The sequence below is a fragment of the Tachyglossus aculeatus genome, chromosome 14 (genome assembly GCF_015852505.1).
Source record: "Tachyglossus aculeatus isolate mTacAcu1 chromosome 14, mTacAcu1.pri, whole genome shotgun sequence".
In the NCBI taxonomy this organism is placed as follows: domain Eukaryota; kingdom Metazoa; phylum Chordata; class Mammalia; order Monotremata; family Tachyglossidae; genus Tachyglossus; species Tachyglossus aculeatus.
In genome coordinates, this window is record NC_052079.1 from 17,489,304 (window position 1) to 17,507,932 (window position 18,629).

An 18,629-nucleotide genomic window follows, 5' to 3' on the forward strand; every position below is an offset into this window, starting at 1 on the left:
GACGTCTGCTAAGCGCTTACTATGTCATAATAATAATATTGATGGCATTTGCTAAGCGCTTCCTATGTCATAATGATCTGATGATGGTTAAGCGCTTATTATGTAATAATGATAATAATGAATGCAATAATAATGATGGCATTTGTTAAGCGCTTACTATGTAATGATAATAATGATGGCATTTGATAAGCGCTTACTATGTAATGATAATAATGATGGCATTTGTTAAGCGCTTGCTATGTAATGATAATAATGATGGCATTTGTTAAGCGCTTGCTATGTAATGATAATAATGATGGCATTTGTGAAGCGCTTGCTATGTAATGATAATGATAATGATGGCATTTGTTAAGCGCTTGCTATGTAATAATAATAATGATGGCATTTGTTAAGCGCTTACTATGTAATAATGATGGCATTTGTTAAGCGCTTACTATGTAATAATATGATGATGGCATTTGTTAAGCGCCTACTATGTAATAATAATATGATGATGGCATTTGTTAAGCGCTTGCTATGTAATGATAACAATAATGGTGGCATTTGTAAAGCGCTTGCTATGTAATAATAATATGATGATGGCATTTGTTCAGTGCTTACTTTGTAATGATAATAATGATGGCATTTGTTAAGCGCTTACTATGTAATAATAATATGATGATGGCATTTGTTAAGTGCTTACTTTGTAATAATAATAATGATGGCATTTGTTAAGCGCTTGCTATGTAATGATAATGATAGTGGTGGCATTTGTTAAGCACTTACTACATAATAATAATAATGATGGCATTTGTTAAATGCTTATTATGTAATAAAAATAATGATGACATTTGTTAAGCGCTTACTATGTAATAATATGATGATGGCATTTGTTAAGCGCTTACTATATAATAATAAGAATGATGGCATTTGTTAAGCACTTGCTATGTAATGATAATAATAGTGGTGGCATTTGTTAAGCGCTTACTATGTAATAATAATAATGATGGCATTTGTTAAACGTTTGCTATATAATGATAATAATAATGATTGCATTTGTTAAGCACTTACTATGTAATAAAAATATGATGATGGCATTTGTTAAGTGCTTACTTTGTAATAATAATAATGATGGCATTTGTTAAGCACTTGCTATGTAATGATAATAATAATGATAGCATTTGTTAAGCGCTTACTATGTAATAATAATATGATGATGGCATTTGTTAACTGCTTACTATGTAATAATGATGATGGCATTTGTTAAGCGCTTACTATGTAATAATAATGATAATGATGACGGCATTTGTTAAGCGCTTACTATGTAATAATAATAATGACATTTGTTAAGCACTTACTATGTAATAAAAATAATGATGGCATTTGTTAAGCGCTTACTATGTAATAATAATGATAATGATGACATTTGTTAAGCACTTACTATGTAATAATGATAATGATGGCATTTGTTAAGCGCATGCTATGTAATAAAAATGATAATGATGATGGCATTTGTTAAACGCTTACTATGTAATAATAATAATGACATTTAAGCACTTACTATGTAATAATAATAATAATGATGATGGCATTTGTTAAGCGCTTTCTATGTAATAATGATAATGATGATGGCATTTGTTAAGCGCTTACTATGTAATAATAATGATAATGATGGCATTTGTTAAGCGCTTACTATGTAATAATAATAATGACATTTGTTAAGCACTTACTATGTAATAATAATGATAATGATGATGGCATTTGTTAAGCAATTGCTGTGTAATAATAATAATAATAATGATGGCACTTGTTAAGCGCTTACTATGCAATAATAATAATGATGATGATGCCATTTTTTAAGCGCTTACTATGTAATAATAAGTAATGTGATAATAATAGAGAAGCAGCGTGGCTCAGTTTGGAGTCAGAGGTCATGGGTTCAAATCCCGGCTCCGCCAATTGTCAGCTGTGTGACCTTGGGGAAGTCACTTAACGTCTCTGGGCCTCAGTTCCCTAATCTGTAAAATGGGGATTAAGCCCGTGACCCCCCGTGGGACAACCTGATCACCTTGTAACCTCCCCAGCGCTTAGAACAGAGCTTTGCACATGGTAAGAGCTTAATAAATGCCATCATTATTATTCTCTGGGCCTCAGTGACCTCATCTGTCAAATGGGGATGAAGACCGTGAGCCCCCCGTGGGACAACCTGATCACCTCGTAACCTCCCCAGCGCTTAGAACAGTGCCGCTTGGCGCCTCCTATCTCACCTCTCTGCTCTCCTACTACAACCCAGCCCAGAAACTTCACTCCTCTAATGCCAATCTTTCCACCATACCTCGTTGTCATCTATCTCGCCCCGCATCTTGCCCTCCCTCTCGATAACCGACAGTGACCCTCCCCACCTTTAAAGCCCTACTGAAGGCCCACCTCCTCCAAGAGGCCTTCCTTGACTAAGCCCTCGTTTCTTTTCCTCCCACTCCCTTCTGGGTCACCCTGACTCGCCCCTTTTATCCATCCTTCCAATCCCACAGCCCTAATCAATCCATCCATGGGGAGCAGCGTGGCTCAGTGGAAAGAGCCCGGGCTTTGGAGTCAGAGGTCATGGGTTCGAATCCCGACTCCACCACATGGCTGCTGTGTGACCTTGGGCAAGTCACTTAACTTCTCTGAGCCTCAGTTATCTCATCTGGAAAATGCGGATTATGACTGTGAGCCCCCCGTGGGACAACCTGATCACCTTGTATCCCCCCCAGCGCTTAGAACAGTGCTTTGCACATAGTAAGCGCTTAACAAATGCCATCATTATTATTATTATTATTATCCATAGTATTTATTGTGTACCTATCTGTGATTTATTTACATTAATGTCTGTCTCCCCCTCTAGACCATCAGCTCATTGTGGGCAGCTCATTATGTCTGTTCCATCGTACTCTCCCAAGGATTCAGCACAGTGCTCTGCACACAGTAAGCGCTCAATAAATACGACTGATAGATCGATCGAGCCCTGATCTAGCAAACGCTTTGAGGCCTTGTTCCAGAAAGTAGAGGAGGTGGCATCTCCTAACTCATTGCCCCAGAACCGGATTGAGCAGATCATTTCCTCGGACTCCCCAGACAACCTCTCGCGGTTGCACAAACTCTCTGCAATCGCTGTATTTATGGGGCTGTTTTGAAATCTGGGCTCGGTTACCTCACATATTGCTCAAAGACAGGCCGAAGTACAACCAAGTGTGGCCATTTCTACGTCAAAACGGAATTTTTATGCCCTTAATATAAGCCAAGCACTGTACTGAGTGTGGAGGTGGATAAAATGCCGCCAGACCCCAAAGTCCCTGTCCCACACAGAGCGTGCCGTCTGAAGGGATTTCAGGCATTTAATCTCCATATTTCAATCAATCAATGGTATTTATTGAGCGCTTACTGTGTGCAGAGCACTGGACTAAGCGCTTGGGAAGTACAAGTTGGCAACAAGTTGGAGAACAGGTATTTAATCTCCATGCTTCAATCAATCAATGGTATTTATTGAGCGCTTCCTGTGTGCAGAGCACTGGACTAAGCGCTTGGGAAGTACAAGTTGGCAACAAGTTGGAGAACAGATATTTAATCTCCATGTTTCAATCAATCAATCGTATTTATTGAGCGCTTACTGTGTGCAGAGCACTGTACTAAGCGCTTGGGAAGTACAAGTTGGCAACAGTGGGCTCACAGTCTAGAGGAAACTGAGACAGAGAGTAATGGTACTAATTGTCATCTTTAATAATAATAATAATGATGGCATTTATTAAGCACTTACTATGTGCAAAGCACTGTTCTAAGTGCTGGGGAGGTTACAAGGTGATCAAGGTTGTCCCACGGGGGGCTCACAGTCTTCATCCCCATTTTGCAGATGAGGGAACTGAGGCACAGAGAAGTGAAGTGACTTGCCCAAAGTCACACAGCTGACAATTGGTGGAGCCGGGATTCGAACCCATGACCTCTGACTCCAAAGCCCGGGCTCTTTCCACTGAGCCACGCTGCTTCTTAAGTGCTGAGAATTGTAATTAAGTGCTGGGCAACATAAATAGCCTGGACACAAATAGCCCCTTATCCCACACAGGGCTCACAGTCGAAGAGAACAGTGCTTTGCACATAGTAAGCGCTTAATAAATGCCATGAAAAAAAAAGAGGGAGAATAGGTGTTTAATCCCCATTTTACAGGGGTGGAAACATCCAGTCATTCAATCGTATTTATCGAGCGCTTACTGTGGGCAAAGCACTGTGCTAAGCACGCGGGGTGGGTGGGTACAATAGAGAAGCAGCAGAAAGATCCCGGCCTTGGGAGTCAGAGGTCATGGGTTCTAATCCCGGCTCTGCCACTTTTCTGCTGTGTGACTTTGGGCAAGTCACTCAACTCCTCTGTGCCTCAGTGACCTATTCTGGAAAATGAAGACCGTGAGCCCCCCGTGGAACAACCTGATATCCTTGCGTCTCCCCCAGCTCTTAGAGCGGTGCATGGCACATAGTAAGCGCTTAACAAATACTATTATTATTATTATTATTATGATTTTTATACAACAACAATGGGTACCGAAAAGCTTGCACGGCAGGTTGAATGGAGGTGAGAACCCAGGTCCTCTGATTCCCAGGCCTGTGCTTTTTCCACTAGGCCAAGCTGCTTTTTGGGGGGTTCTTTCTCCCTTCTACACGTTGCCCACTCTCTGCCCACAACTCCTGGATTTCGGGCAACGCAGCCCTCAGTGACGGTGGCCAGAGGCTTCAGCGAACGCCACCCCGGCCACCACGGGCCAGCCTATTCCTCCAAGCTTCAGGAGGAAAAAAAGGGGGCCACAAGGGTGGCCGCGTCCACATTTACTACGTTGGCATTGCTGCAATCCGGCCCCCGTTACTTGAAAAACAAACTTCTTCCTCCTAGACGTAGACTTTCAGTAACTAAAGACTGGAGATGCGGGAACTGCTTGCGGAGGTGACCTTGGGCAATCTCATCACTTCTCCGTACTTCAGTTCCCTCTTTTGTAGAACGGAGACATTGAGCCCGTTGTTGGGGAGGGACCGTCTCTATACGTTGCCGATTTACACTTCCCAAGTGCTTAGTACAGTGCTCTGCACACAGTAAGCACTCAACCAATACGATTGAATGAATGAATGAATACCTGCTTTCTGTTCCCTTTAGGTGAGCCTCCGGGACTAAAATGCTCATTAAGGTGTTGGAGAATAACGATGACGGGATTTGTTAAGCGCTTACGATGTGCCAAGCTCTGTTCTAAGCACTGGGCGGGATACAAGGTGATCAGGTTGTCCCATGTGGGGCTCATGATCTTAATCCCCATTTTACAGATGAGGGAACTGAGGCCCAGAGAAGTGAAGTGACTTGCCCCAAGTCACACAGCCGACAAGTGGCGGAACCGGGATTAGAACCCATGACCTCTAACTCCAAGCCCGGGCTCTTTCCCCTGAGCCATGCTGCTTAAATCCACTCCAGCGCTTAGTACAGTGCCTGGCACATAGGCAAGCGCTTGCCCCCCTCCCCTGCCCACAGCACTTGTGTATATTTGTACACATTTATTACTCTACTGTATTAATGAAGTGTATATAATAATAATGATGATGGCATTTATTAAGCCCTTACTATGTGCAAAGCGCTGTTCTAAGCGCTGGGGAGGTTACAAGGTGATCAGGTTGTCCCACATGGGGCTCACAATCTTCATCCCCATTTTACAGATAACTGAGGCACAGAGAAATTAAGTGACTTGCTGACAAGTGGCGGAGCCGGGATTTGAACCCATGACCTCTGACTCCAAAGCCCGGGCTCTTTCCACTGAGCCATGCTGCTTATAGCTATAATTCTGTTTATTCTGATGGTACTGACACCTGTCTACTTGTTCTGTTTTATTGTCTGTCTCCCCCTTCTAGACTGTGAGCCCGCTGTTGCTGAATTGTCCTTTCCAAGTGCTTAGTACAGTGCTCTGCACACAGTAAGCGCTCAAGAAATGACTGCCTAAATGAATGAATGAAAGGATTGAAAGTCTATAATTCTATTTATTTTAACGGTATTGAGAACTGTCTCCTTGTTTGGTTTTGTTGTCTGTCTCCCCCTCGTAGACTGTGAGCCCCTTGTTGGGCAGGGATTGTCCCTATCTGTTGATGAATTGCCCTTTCTGAGCGCTTAGTACAGTGCTCTGCACACAGTAAACTCTCAAGAAATGTGACAGTGAATGAATGAAAGGATTAAAAGTCTATAATTCTATTTATTCTGACGGTATTGACACCTGTCTCCTCGTTTGGTTTTGCTGTCTGTCTCCCCCTTCTAGACTGCTAGCCCGTTGTTGGGCAGGGGCCATCCTGAATTGGCCTCTCCCAAGCGCTTAGCGCAGTGCGCTGCACACAGTAAGCGCTCAGTCAATCAATCAATATCAGTCGTATTTATTGAGTGCTTACTGTGTGCAGAGCACTGTACTAAGCGCTTGGGAAGTCCAAGTTGGCAACATACAGAGACAGTCCCTACCCAACAGTGGGCCCACAGTCTAAAAGGGGGAGACAGAGAACAAAACCAAACAGACGAACAAAATAAAATAAATAGAATGGGTATGTACAAGTAAAATAAATAAATAGAGTAATAAATCTTTACAAACATATATACATATATACAGGTGCTGTGGGGAAGGGAAGGAGGTAAGATGGGGGGATGAAGAGGGGGACGAGGGGGAGAGGAAGGAAGGGGTGCAGACTGTGAGCCCCCCGTGGGACAACCTGATCACCTTGTCCCCCCTCGTCCCCCTCTCCACCCCCCTCTTATCTCCTTCCCTTCCCCACAGCACCTGTATATATGTATGTAAGTTTGTACATATTTATTACTCTATTTATTTATTTATTAATTTTACTTATACATATCTATTCTATTTATTTTATTCTGTTCGTATGTTTGTTTGTTTTTTCTTTTTTTTTTTCCTCTGTCTCCCCCTTCTAGACTGTGAGCCCACTGTTGGGTAGGGACTGTCTCTATATGTTGCCAATTTGTACTTCCCAAGCGCTTAGTACAGTGCTCTGCACATAGTAAGTGCTCAATAAATATGATTGATTGATTGATTGTAACCTCCCCAGCGCTTAGAACAGTGCTTTGCACATAGTAAGTGCTTAATAAAAGCCACCATTATTAATAAATACGATTGATTGATGGATGGATTGATCAAGACGATGGATCTTTTAGACTGTGAGCCCACTGTTGGGTAGGGACTGTATGTGTTGCCAACTCGTCCTTCCCAAGCGCTTAGTCCAGTGCTCTGCACACAGTAAGCGCTCAATAAATACGATTGATGCTGATGGTGGAGCGATGAAGCATCATCATCAATCGTATTTATTGAGCGCTTACTATGTGCAGAGCAATGGACTAGACATTGCCAAGATCCGCCCTACATTGCCAAGCTCCGCCCTTTCCTCTCCATCCCAACCGCTACCCTGCTCGTTCAAGCTGTCATCCTATGCCGTCTGGACTACTGCACCAGCCTTCTCTCTGATCTCCCATCCTCGTGTCTCTCTCCACTTCAATCCATACTTCATGCTGCTGCCCGGATTATCTTTGTCCAGAAACGCTCTGGGCATATCACTCCCCTCCTCAAAAATCTCCAGTGGCTACCAATCAATCTGCGCATCAGGCAGAAACTCCTCACCCTGGGCTTCCAGGCTGTCCATCCATCCCCTGGCCCCCTCCTCCCTCCCCTCCCTTCTCTCCTTCTCCAGCCCAGCCCGCAACCTCTGCTCCTCCACCGCTAATCTCCTCACTGTACCTCGTTCTCGCCTGTCCCGCCGTCGACCCCCGGGCCTGGAATGCCCCCAATCCCCCTGCCCCTCCGCCAAGCTCGCTCTCTTCCTCCCTTCAAGGCCCTGCTGAGAGCTCACCTCCTCCAGGAGGCCTTCCCAGACTGAGCCCCTTCCTTCCTCTCCCCCTCGTCCCCCTCTCCATCCCCCCATCTTACCTCCTTCCCTTCCCCACAGCACCTGTATATATGTATATATGGTTGTACATATTTATTACTCTATTTATTTATTTATTTATTATTTATTTTACTTGTACATTTCTATCCTATTTATTTTATTTTGTTGGTATGTTTGGTTCTGTTCTCTGTCTCCCCCTTTTAGATTGTGAGCCCACTGTTGGGTAGGGACTGTCTCTATGTGTTGCCAATTTGGACTTCCCAAGCGCTTAGTCCAGTGCTCTGCACATAGTAAGCGCTCAATAAATACGATTGATTGATTGATTGACTAAGCGCTTGGGAAGTCCAAATTGGCAACATACAGAGGCAGTCCCTACCCAACAGTGGGCCCACAGTCTAAAAGCACCACGATGATGAGGCTGACGACGGCGACGAGGGAGCCGCCCCCAAGGCCGGGGTTTCCGCGGTGTCGTAAGCGCCTCCGGTGGGCGGCCCGGGCCGTGGGTGCGGTGCCCTGTGCGGTGCACTGCGCTGCTGGGGGCCATGGGGTCCCGAGGCCCGGTGGCTTCGGGCACTGCCCTGCTGGACCTGCCCCCGCAACTGCTTGGCCGCCTCTGTGCCCTTCTGGACGGTGCCCAAGACCCGAGAGCCTGCACCCGCTTCGGTGAGTCGCAACGCTTCGCCCAGCGCTTACTGCACCGCGCTGACACCCTCCAGCCGCCTAGTACAGAGCTCTGCGCGCACGAGGCGCTCGGGAAATAGCCACCCCAGCGCTCAGAACAGCGCTTGGTACATACATTAGAGAAGCAGCGTGGCTCAGTGGCAAGAGCCCGGGCTTTGGAGTCAGAGGTCGTGGGTTCAAATCCCGCCTCCGCCAACAGCCAGCTGGGCGACTTTGGGCGAGTCACCTCACTCCTCTGGGCCTCAGTTCCCTCATCTGGAAAATGGGAGTTAAGACTGTGAGCCCCCCTTGGGGCAACCTGATCACCGTGTAACCTCCCCAGCGCTTAGAACAGTGCTTTGCACATAGTAAGCGCTTAATAAATGCTATTATTATTACTATTATACTGTGAGCCCGCTGTTGGGTAGGGACTGTCTGTAGATGTTGCCAACTTGGACTTCCCAAGCGCTTAGTACAGTGCTCTGCACACTCAATAAATACGATTCTTTATTATATTATTATTATTACATTATATATTATTTATTATATATTAACGATATAATAAATATCGTTATTAGTAGTAGTAGTGGTGGTGGTGGTGGTGCTGGTGGTATTGTTATTATTATTGTTGTTGTTATTATTATTACCGTTGTTTGATTTAATAAATTGCTGAATGGTAGTGTCCAAGCGCCTAGTACAGGGCTCTGCACGCACGAGGCACTCAGGAAATAGCCACCCCAGCGCTCAGAACAGGGCTTGGTACATACTGTGAGCCCGCTGTTGGGTAGGGACTGTTTCTAGTTGTTGCCAACTTGGACTTCCCAAGTGCTTAGTCCAGTGCTCTGCACACAGTAAGCGCTCAATAAATACGATTACTTATTATATTATTATTATTATTACATTATATATTATTTATTATATATTAACGATATAATAAATACCGTTAGTAGTAGTAGTGGTGGTGGTGGTGGTGGTGGTGGTATTGTTATTGTTGTTGTTGTTATTATTACCGTTGGATGATTGAATAAATTGCTGAATGGTACTGTCCAAGCGCCTAGTACTGGGCTCTGCACGCACGAGGCGCTCAGGAAATAGCTACCGCAGCGCTCAGGACAGTGCTTGGCACTCCCCATCTAGACTCCCCTTCTAGGCCCCTTCTGTCTTCCCCTTCTAGACTGTGAGCCCGCTGTTGGGTAGAGACTGTCTCTATATTTTGCCAACTTGTACTTCCCAAGCGCTTAGTACAGTGCTCTGCACACAGTAAGTGCTCAATAAATACGATTGAATGAATGAATCAGTAGTAGTAGTATTGTGGTTGTTATTATTATTACCGTTGGGTGATTGAATAAATTGATTGCTGAATGGTACTGTCCAAGTGCTTAGTACAGGGCTCTGCACGCATGAGGTTCTCAGGAAATAGCTACCGCAGCGCTTAGAACAGTGCTTGGCACATATCGTTATTATTATTATTAGTAGTAGTGTTGTTACTATTATTGTTGTTATTATTATTATTACCATTGGATGATTGAATAAATTGATTGCTGAATTGTACTGTCCAAGCAGTACACGAGTGCACGAAGCGCTCGGGAAATATCTCCTCCAGCGCTCAGAACAGGGCTTGCCACATATTATTAGTAGTAATATCATTAGTAGTAGTAGTAGTAGTATTGTTGTTATTATTATTGTTGTTATTATTATTACCATTGGATGATTGAATAAATTGATTGCTGAATTGTACTGTCCAAGCAGTACACGAGTGCACGAAGCGCTCAGGAAATATCTCCCCAGGGCTCAGAACAGGGCTTGCCACATATTATTAGTAGTAATATCATTAGTAGTAGTAGTAGTATTGTTGTTATTATTATTGTTGTTATTATTATTGTTGGATGATTGAATAAATTGATTGCTGAATTGTACTGTCCAAGCGCTTAGTACAGGGATGAAGACTGTGAGCCCCTCGTGGGACAACCTGATTACCTTGTAACCTCCCCAGCGCTTAGAACGATGCTTTGCACATAGTAAGCGCTTAACAAATACCAACATTATTATTATTATTATTATTATTATTATTATTATTATTATTATTATTATTATTCTCTGGGCCTCAGTTACCTCATTGGAAAATGGGGGTGAAAACTGTGAGCCCCCCATGGGACAACGTGATCACCTTGTAACCTCCCCAGCGCTTAGAACGGGGCTTTGCACATAATAATAATCATAATAATCATAATAACATTTATTATATAATAAAATTATATTATTATATTATTAATATATTATAATATAAATTTATAATATTTATATGTTTTCTATATTTATTATTATTATTAAATGCTGCTGCTCACCTCCTCCAGGAGGCCTTCCCAGACTGAGCCCCCCTTTTCCTCTGCTCCTCCTCCCCTCCCCATCGCCCCCCTCCCTCCCTCTGCCCTACCCCCTTCCCCTCCCCACAGCACTTGTGTATATTTGTACATATTTATTCCTCTATTTATTTTATTAATGATGTGTAAATAGCTATAATTCTAGTTATCAATTTTGATGCTATTGACGCCTGTCTACTTGTTTTGTTTTGCTTTCTGTCTCCCCCCTTCTAGACTGTGAGCCCGTTGCTGGGGAGGGATTGTCTCTGTTGCCGAATTGTACTTTCGAAGCGCTTAGTCCAGTGCTCTGCATTCATTCATTCATTCAGTCGTATTTATTGAGCGCTTACTGTGTGCAGAGCGCTGTACTAAGCGCTTGGGAAGTACAAATTGGCAACAAATTGGCCCAACAACAGGCTCATGGTCTACAAGGGGGAGACGGACAACAAAACTAAACAAGTAGGCGTCAATACCATCAGAACAGATAAATAGGATTATAGCTATATACACATCATTAATAAAATAGAGTAGTAAATATTGCTATATTGCACTCTCCCAAACGCTTAGTAATAATAACAATAATTGTGGTATTTAATAATGATGGTATTTGTTAAACAGAAGCAACGTGGCTCAATGGAAAGAGCACGGGCTTGGAAGTCAGAGGTCATGGGTTCAAATCCCGACTCTGCCCATTGTCAGCTGTGTGACCTTGGGCAATCACTTAACTTCTCTGTGCCTCAGTTACCTCATCTGTAACATGGGGATGAAGACTGTGAGCCCCACGAGGGACACCGTGATCACCTTGTGTCCTCCCCAGAGCTTGGAAAAGTGCTTTGCACTTGGTAAGCACTTAACAAATGCCATCATTAGTATTATTATTATTATTATTAAATGTTTACTATGTGCCAAGTACTGTCTTAAGCGCTAAAAAACTGTGTTTCGAGGTGGTGCTTTTACTACCAAAGCGCCTTACATTGTTTAGTTATTTACTTCTCAAATGCCATCATTACTATTATCATTATTATTATTAAATGTTTACTATGTGCCAAGTACTGTCCTAAGCGCTGAAAAACTGTGTTTCAAGGTGGTGCTTTTACTACCAAAGCGCCTTACATTGTTTAGTTATTTACTTCTCAAATGCCATTATTACTATTATTATTATTATTATTATTATTATTATTATACGTTTACTATGTGCCAAGTACTGTCCTAAGCGCTGAAAAATTGTGTTTCGGGGTGGTGCTTGTACTACCAAAGCACCTTACATTGTTTAGTTATTTACTTCTCAAATGCCATAATTATTATTATTATTATTATTATTATTATTATTAAACATTTACTATGTGCCAAGTACTGTTCTAAGTGCTGAAAAACTGTGTTTCAAGGTGGTGCTTTTACTACCAAAGCACCTTACATTGTTTAGTTATTTACTTCTCAAATGCCATTATTATTATTATTATTATTATTATCATTATTATCATTATTATCATTATTATCATTATTATTATTAAACGCTTACTATGTGCCAAGTACTGTCCTAAGCGCTGAAAAACTGTGTTTCGAGGCAGTGCTTTCACTACCAAAGCGCCTTACATTGTTTAGTTATTTATTTCTCACAACACCCCTGCGAGATAGGGTTCAGGTATTATTACTCCCAATTTACAGCTGGGGAAATTGAGGCATGGGGAGGTTAAGTGACTTACCCAAGGCCACACGGGGAACGGATGTCAGAGCCGGGACTCGAACCCGGGACTTCCGGCACTGTGGCCCACGGCTCTTCCAATAGCGCCGCGCTGTTAAACATTTACTATGTGCTAGGCACTGTTCTAAGCGCTGGGGAAGATGCACGGTAATCGGGTTGGAGGCAGCCCCTGTCCCACATGGGGCTCACAGTTTTAATTCCCATTTGACAGATGAGGGAACTGAGGTACAGGGAAATGGAGTACCTTGCCCATGGTCACCCAGAAGACAAGTGGCGGAGCCGGGATTAGAACCCAGATCCTTCTGACTCCCACGCTCTACTCACTAGGCCACGCTGCTTCTCACATACAGTGCTCTCCACGCAGTAAGTGCTCAATAAATACATTTGATTGACTGAGTGGCTGGTGAAAGGATCTGTAGGAGAGCACCTTTGAACCCACCCTCGGAATGACGAGGATTCGTAGTAAAACAAATGAAGAAGGCTGGTTCCTAAAATTCCCCTAAAATTCCCCCCAAATTCCCCCAAAATTCCCGGTCTCGCTTGGAATTTCTCCAACCCTGCCCCTCTCTGTCCTCCTGGGAGAGTAAGTCTTCCCATTCCCGAGGGCTTCTTAAAGGCCTGAAGTCCTCCGCCCACTCATGTGGAAAACCCTGAGAGTTTGGAATGACGCTGGGGAGGAATGCCGCACGGGGTTGGCTAAAGATGGAAACAGAGACTCAACCTCTCTAGGAAATCCCCTAAAGCCCCCGCCAAATTAGCCCAGCTGGGAAGGATAATAATAATAATAATAATAATGATGGCATTTATTAAACGCTTACTAGGTGCGAAGCACTGTTCTAAGCGCTGGGGAGGTTACCAAGGTGATCAGGTTGTCCCATGGGGGGCTCACAGTCTTCATCCCCATTTTCCAGATGAGGTAACTGAGGCCCGGAGAAGTTAAGTGACTTGCCCACAGTCACACAGCTGATAAGTGGTGGAGTCGGGATTTGAACCCATGACCTCGGACTCCAAATCATCATCATCATCAATCATATTTATTGAGCGCTTATTGTGTGCAGAGCACTGTACTAAGCACTTCCAAAGCCCGGGCTCTTTCCACTGAGCCACGCTGCTTCTCCGATGGGAAAGATGGGAAGGGCCCGGGATTCGGAGGACCTCGGTTCTAATCCCGGTTCTGCTGATCGCTTGCTGTGTGACCTTGGGCAAGTCACTTCACTGGGCCTCAGTTCCCTCAACTGTAAAATGGAGATTCGGGAGCAGCTCTCCCTCCTGATTAGACCGGGAGCCCCATACGGGACGGGGACTGTATCTGACCTAATTCACTCGTACCTTCCCCAGGTCTTAGAACAGTGATGGACACATAATAAGTGCTTAAATAATGTGAAAAACAAAACAAAAAAGCGTCCACCAACTCTGTTGCACTATCCTAGGTGCACAGTACAGTGCTCTGCACCGAGGAGGTGCTCAATAAATACCATTGTTGATGATGATGATGATGAGGGCAGGAGAGCAGGCCAGGTCAGAAGCAGCGTGGCTCAGTGGAAAGAGCCCGGGCTTGGAAGTCAGAGGTCATGGGTTCGAATCCCGGCTCTGCCACATGTCTGCTGTGTGACCTTGGGCAAGTCACAACTTCTCTGAGCCTCAGTTCCCTCATCTGTAAAATGGGGATTAAGACTGTGAGCCCCACGTGGGACAACCTGATCACCTTGTATCCCCCCAGTGCTTAGAACAGTGCTTTGCACATAGTAAGCGCTTAACAAATGCCATTATTATTGCAATAATAACCCAATCATTTCAGAACAGGGAGTCTGCCCAACCGAATAATAACAATAATAGTAGATAACTATTGTACTTGTTAAGCACTTACTATGTGCCAAGCACTGTTTGAAGTGTTGGGGTAGATACGAGTTAATCAGGTTAGACGCAATCCCTGTCCCACGTGGGGCTCAAAGTCTTAATCCCCATTTTCCAGATGAGGGAACTGAGGCCAACAACAAACTCCAGGACTCGAGTTGTAGACCTAGCCCTTCCTGGATATGATGTCTTTTACGGCCGCCCAGGGTGGGGTGGTCACCCAATCAATCAATCGATGGTATCTTTTGAGCGCTTACTACGTGCAGGGCCTAAGTACCCCCTCTAGACTGTAAGATCATTGAGGGCAGAGACTGTGTCTCCCAAGCACTCAGTACAGTGCTCTGCACATCATCATCATCATCATCAATTGTATTTATTGAGCGCTTACTATGTGTAGAGCACTGTACTAAGCGCTTGGGAAGTACAAATTGGCAACATATAGAGACAGTCCCTACCCAACAGTGGGCTCACAGTCTAAAAGGGGGAGACAGAGAATAAAACCAAACATACTAACAAAATAAAATAAATAGAATAGATATGTACAAATAAAATAAATAAATAAATAAATAAATAGAGTAATAAATATGTACAAACATATATACATATATACAGGTGCTGTGGGGAAGGGAAGGAGGTAAGATGGGGGGGATGGAGACGGGGAGAGGAAGGGGCTCAGTCTGGGAAGGCCTCTTGGAGGAGGTGAGCTCTCAGTAGGGCCTTGAAGGGAATGGTAAGTGTTCAATAAATACGATTGAAATACGATAGAATGAAAGGTTCCCCTGCTCTCCCAGGCCCCCGTTTGGGGTAAATCCTCCTGAAGACCGACCGACACAATCAATCAAAAGTATTTATTGAGTGCTTACTGCTTGCAGAGCACTGTACTAAGCGCTTGGGAAGTACAAGTTGGCAACATATACAGTCCCTACCCAACAGTGGGCTCACAATCTAAAAGGGGACACACACATCACAGTGTTGGCCGTGCGCAACTGAGACCGCCGTACACTATCGGCAGCTAAAAGACGGTTTGTGCTTTGGAGCGCAAATCTTCAGTCAGTGGTATGTACTGATTGCTTTGTCTGTGCAGAGCACTGTGCTAAGCCCTTGGGAGAGTACACTCTAGCATCCATCCAGTCGTATTTATTGAGCACTTACCATGTGCAGAGCACCGTACCAGCAGAGATGGCCCAAAGTGAGCTCGATAGAAGACAGATGAGCTGCTTTCCACTTAATAATAATAATAATAATGATGATGATGGCATTTGTTAAGCGCTTACTATGTGCACAGCACTGTTCTAAGCGCTGGGAGTGTTTCCACAGACACTAGAAGTCTCTGGGGAGTACACTTCTCCCTCTCACCCTGAGATGAGGTTTCCCTTCACTCGAGATTTGAGAGAGGGGAGAAAAAAAATGTGGAGCGATCGCTTTTTCTGGTGTGAAAGATAGTGTCATTTCATTCCCAGGCCACTGACCCTCCCTCCCCCTTCCCGTTTGGTCTTTCCCGTCGTGACTTTCGCAGCCGAGAGACTGTCGAGTAACTGGCTGGAAGTTCGACATTTTGAAAAGTACGTGCAACAGGGGAGGAGCGGGACGAGAGAATTGCTGTGGTCCTGGGCTCAGAAAAACAAGACCGTCGGCGACCTTCTGCAGGTCCTGGAGGACATGGGCCATCAGCGAGCCATCGACTGCCTCACCAACCCAGGTAATGCCTACGGTCCTTATTTATTCATATTATTGTCCGTCACCCCCTCTAGACTATAAGCTCGCTGCGGGCAGGGAACGTCTCTGCTAATTCTGTATATATGTTTATAAGTTGGTACATATTTGTTACTCTATTTTTATTTTACTTGTACATATCTATTCTATTTATTTTATTTTGTTAGTATGTTTGGTTTTGTTCTTTGCCTCCCCCTTTTAGACTGTGAGCCCACTGTTGGGTAGGGCCTGTATATGTTGCCAACTTGGACTTCCCAAGCGCTTAGTACAGTGCTCTGCACACAGTAAGCGCTCAATAAATACGATTGATGATGATGATGATAATTCTGTTGTACTCTCCCAAGCGCTCTGCACGTAATAAGAGCTCAAGAAATGCCCGTTGATTGATTTGAGCGATTGATTCCTAGAGCCTCACTCTCCATTTCAGGGATTAGATTTGCCTCTCAGGCGAGTTGGGTGTTTTCCATACGCTCGGGGCCGTCGTCCCAGTCCGCCGATGGTATTTATCGAGCGCTTGCAGGCTGGAAGCTCGTTGCGGGCAAGGATCGTGTCTATCGACGCCGTTGGGTCGTACTCTCTCGAGTGCTCAGTACAGTGGTCTGCCCACAGTAAGCGTTCGATAAATGCCAGTGATTACTGTGTGCGGGTTGGGAAATAATGATAATAATAATGGCATTTGTTAAGCGCTTACTATGTGCAAAGCACCGTTCTAAGCACTGGGGAGGTTACAAGGTAATCAGGTTGTCCCACAGGGGGCTCACAGTCTTCATCCCCATTTTCCAGATGAGGTAAAGCACTGTGCCATAGCGTTTGTAGACACAAATAGTTTAAAGTCGACAGAGGGAGACGGGCATTAAAATAAATTAGAGAGAGGGGAAGTATAAGGATAAGTACCGTGGGAGGGGGTAGCAAAGTCCTTAAGGGGTATGCTGCCAAGCCCATAGGTGACACAGAGGGGAGGATGGGTAGGAAAGCAGTGTGGCCTAGTGGATAGAGCCTGGGCCTGGGAGTGCAGAAGGACCTGAGTTCGAATCCCACCTCACCACCCATCTGCTGTGTGACTTTGGGCAAGTCGCTTCACTCCTCTGGGCCTCAGTTCCCTCCCCTGTAAAATGGGGATGAAGACTGTGAACCCCAGGTGGGACATGGACTGTATCCAACCTGATTATCTTGCATCTACCCCAGTGCTTAGAACAGTACCTGACACCTAGTAAGTGCTTAACAGATACCATCATCGTTATTGTTATGATTATTAGGAGAAATGAGGGCTTAGTCAGGGAAGACCTCTTGGAGGAGATGTGATTTTAGGAGGGTTTTGAAGGTGGGGAGGGTGATGGACTGTCTTCCGTGAGAGGGGAGGGAGTCCCAGGCCAGCGGGAGAACGTGGGCGAGGAGGGGTCGATGGCGAGATGGACGAGATTGAGGGACGGCGAGTAGGTTGGCGATGGAGGATTGTAGGAGGAAATCAGCGAGGTAGGATGGTATGCGGAGAGCTGATTGAGTGCCTTAAAGTTTGATGTGGAGATCATCAGCATCATCATCATCAATCGTATTTATTGAGCGCTTACTATGTGCAGAGCACTGTACTAAGCGCTTGGGAAGTACAAATTGGCAACATATAGTGACAGTCCCTACCCAACATTGGGCTCACAGTCTAAAAGGGGGAGACAGAGAACAAAACCAAACATACTAACAAAATAAAATAAATAGAATAGATATGTACAAGTAAAATAAATAAATAAATAAATAAATAGAGTAATAAATATGTACAAACATATATACATATATACAGGTGCCGTGGGGAAGGGAAGGAGGTAAGATGGGGGGGATGGAGAGGGGGACGAGGGGGAGAAGAAGGAAGGGGCTCAGTCTGGGAAGGCCTCCTGGAGGAGGTGAGCTCTCAGCAGGGCCTTGAAGGGAGGAAGAGAGCTAGCTTGGCGGATGGGCAGAGGGATTGGGGGCATTCCAGGCCCGGGGGATGACGTGGGCCGGGGGTCGATGGCGGGACAGGCGAGAACGAGGTACGGTGAGGAGATTAGCGGCGGAGGAGCGGAGGGTGCGGGCTGGGCTGGAGAAGGAGAGAAGGGAGGGGAGGTAGGAGGGGGCGAGGTGATGGACGAGGTCCCGATATTCCCATCCGAAGCTAGAGCAGGGGGCGTCTCATCGCCTCAGTGGACATCTGAACCATCCCTCCACAGGCCCTTCCACAAGGTCTCACGTGTTGGCGCCGCCCCTGATTTCTTTCCTCGGAAACCCCGTTTCTCCCCTCGGTTTCTACCCGGTACATCCGGCCGGCCGGGAAGCGTTGACCGTCATTCGGTCGATCAGTGGTATTTATCGAGCGCGTACTATGTTCAGAGCGCTGGACCGAGGGCTTGGAAGAGGAAGGTACGAGGGAATTAGCAGGGAACGGGTCCCTGCCCGTAAGGAGT

At 45.0% G+C, this 18,629-nt stretch overlaps 1 protein-coding gene across 1 annotated transcript in view; it reads left to right on the forward strand.

Annotated features, from left to right (window-relative positions):
* Positions 1 to 4,570: 4,570 nt before the first annotated feature.
* IRAK3 (interleukin 1 receptor associated kinase 3) overlaps positions 4,571 to 18,629 on the forward strand; it is a 31,453-nt gene continuing 17,394 nt past the window's right edge. The window contains exons 1-4 of the mRNA XM_038756052.1: positions 4,571 to 4,576; positions 4,710 to 4,942; positions 8,384 to 8,571; positions 16,001 to 16,183. Coding sequence (XP_038611980.1) covers positions 4,571 to 4,576; positions 4,710 to 4,942; positions 8,384 to 8,571; positions 16,001 to 16,183 — 610 coding nt within the window. The remainder of the gene's footprint in view (positions 4,577 to 4,709; positions 4,943 to 8,383; positions 8,572 to 16,000; positions 16,184 to 18,629) is intronic.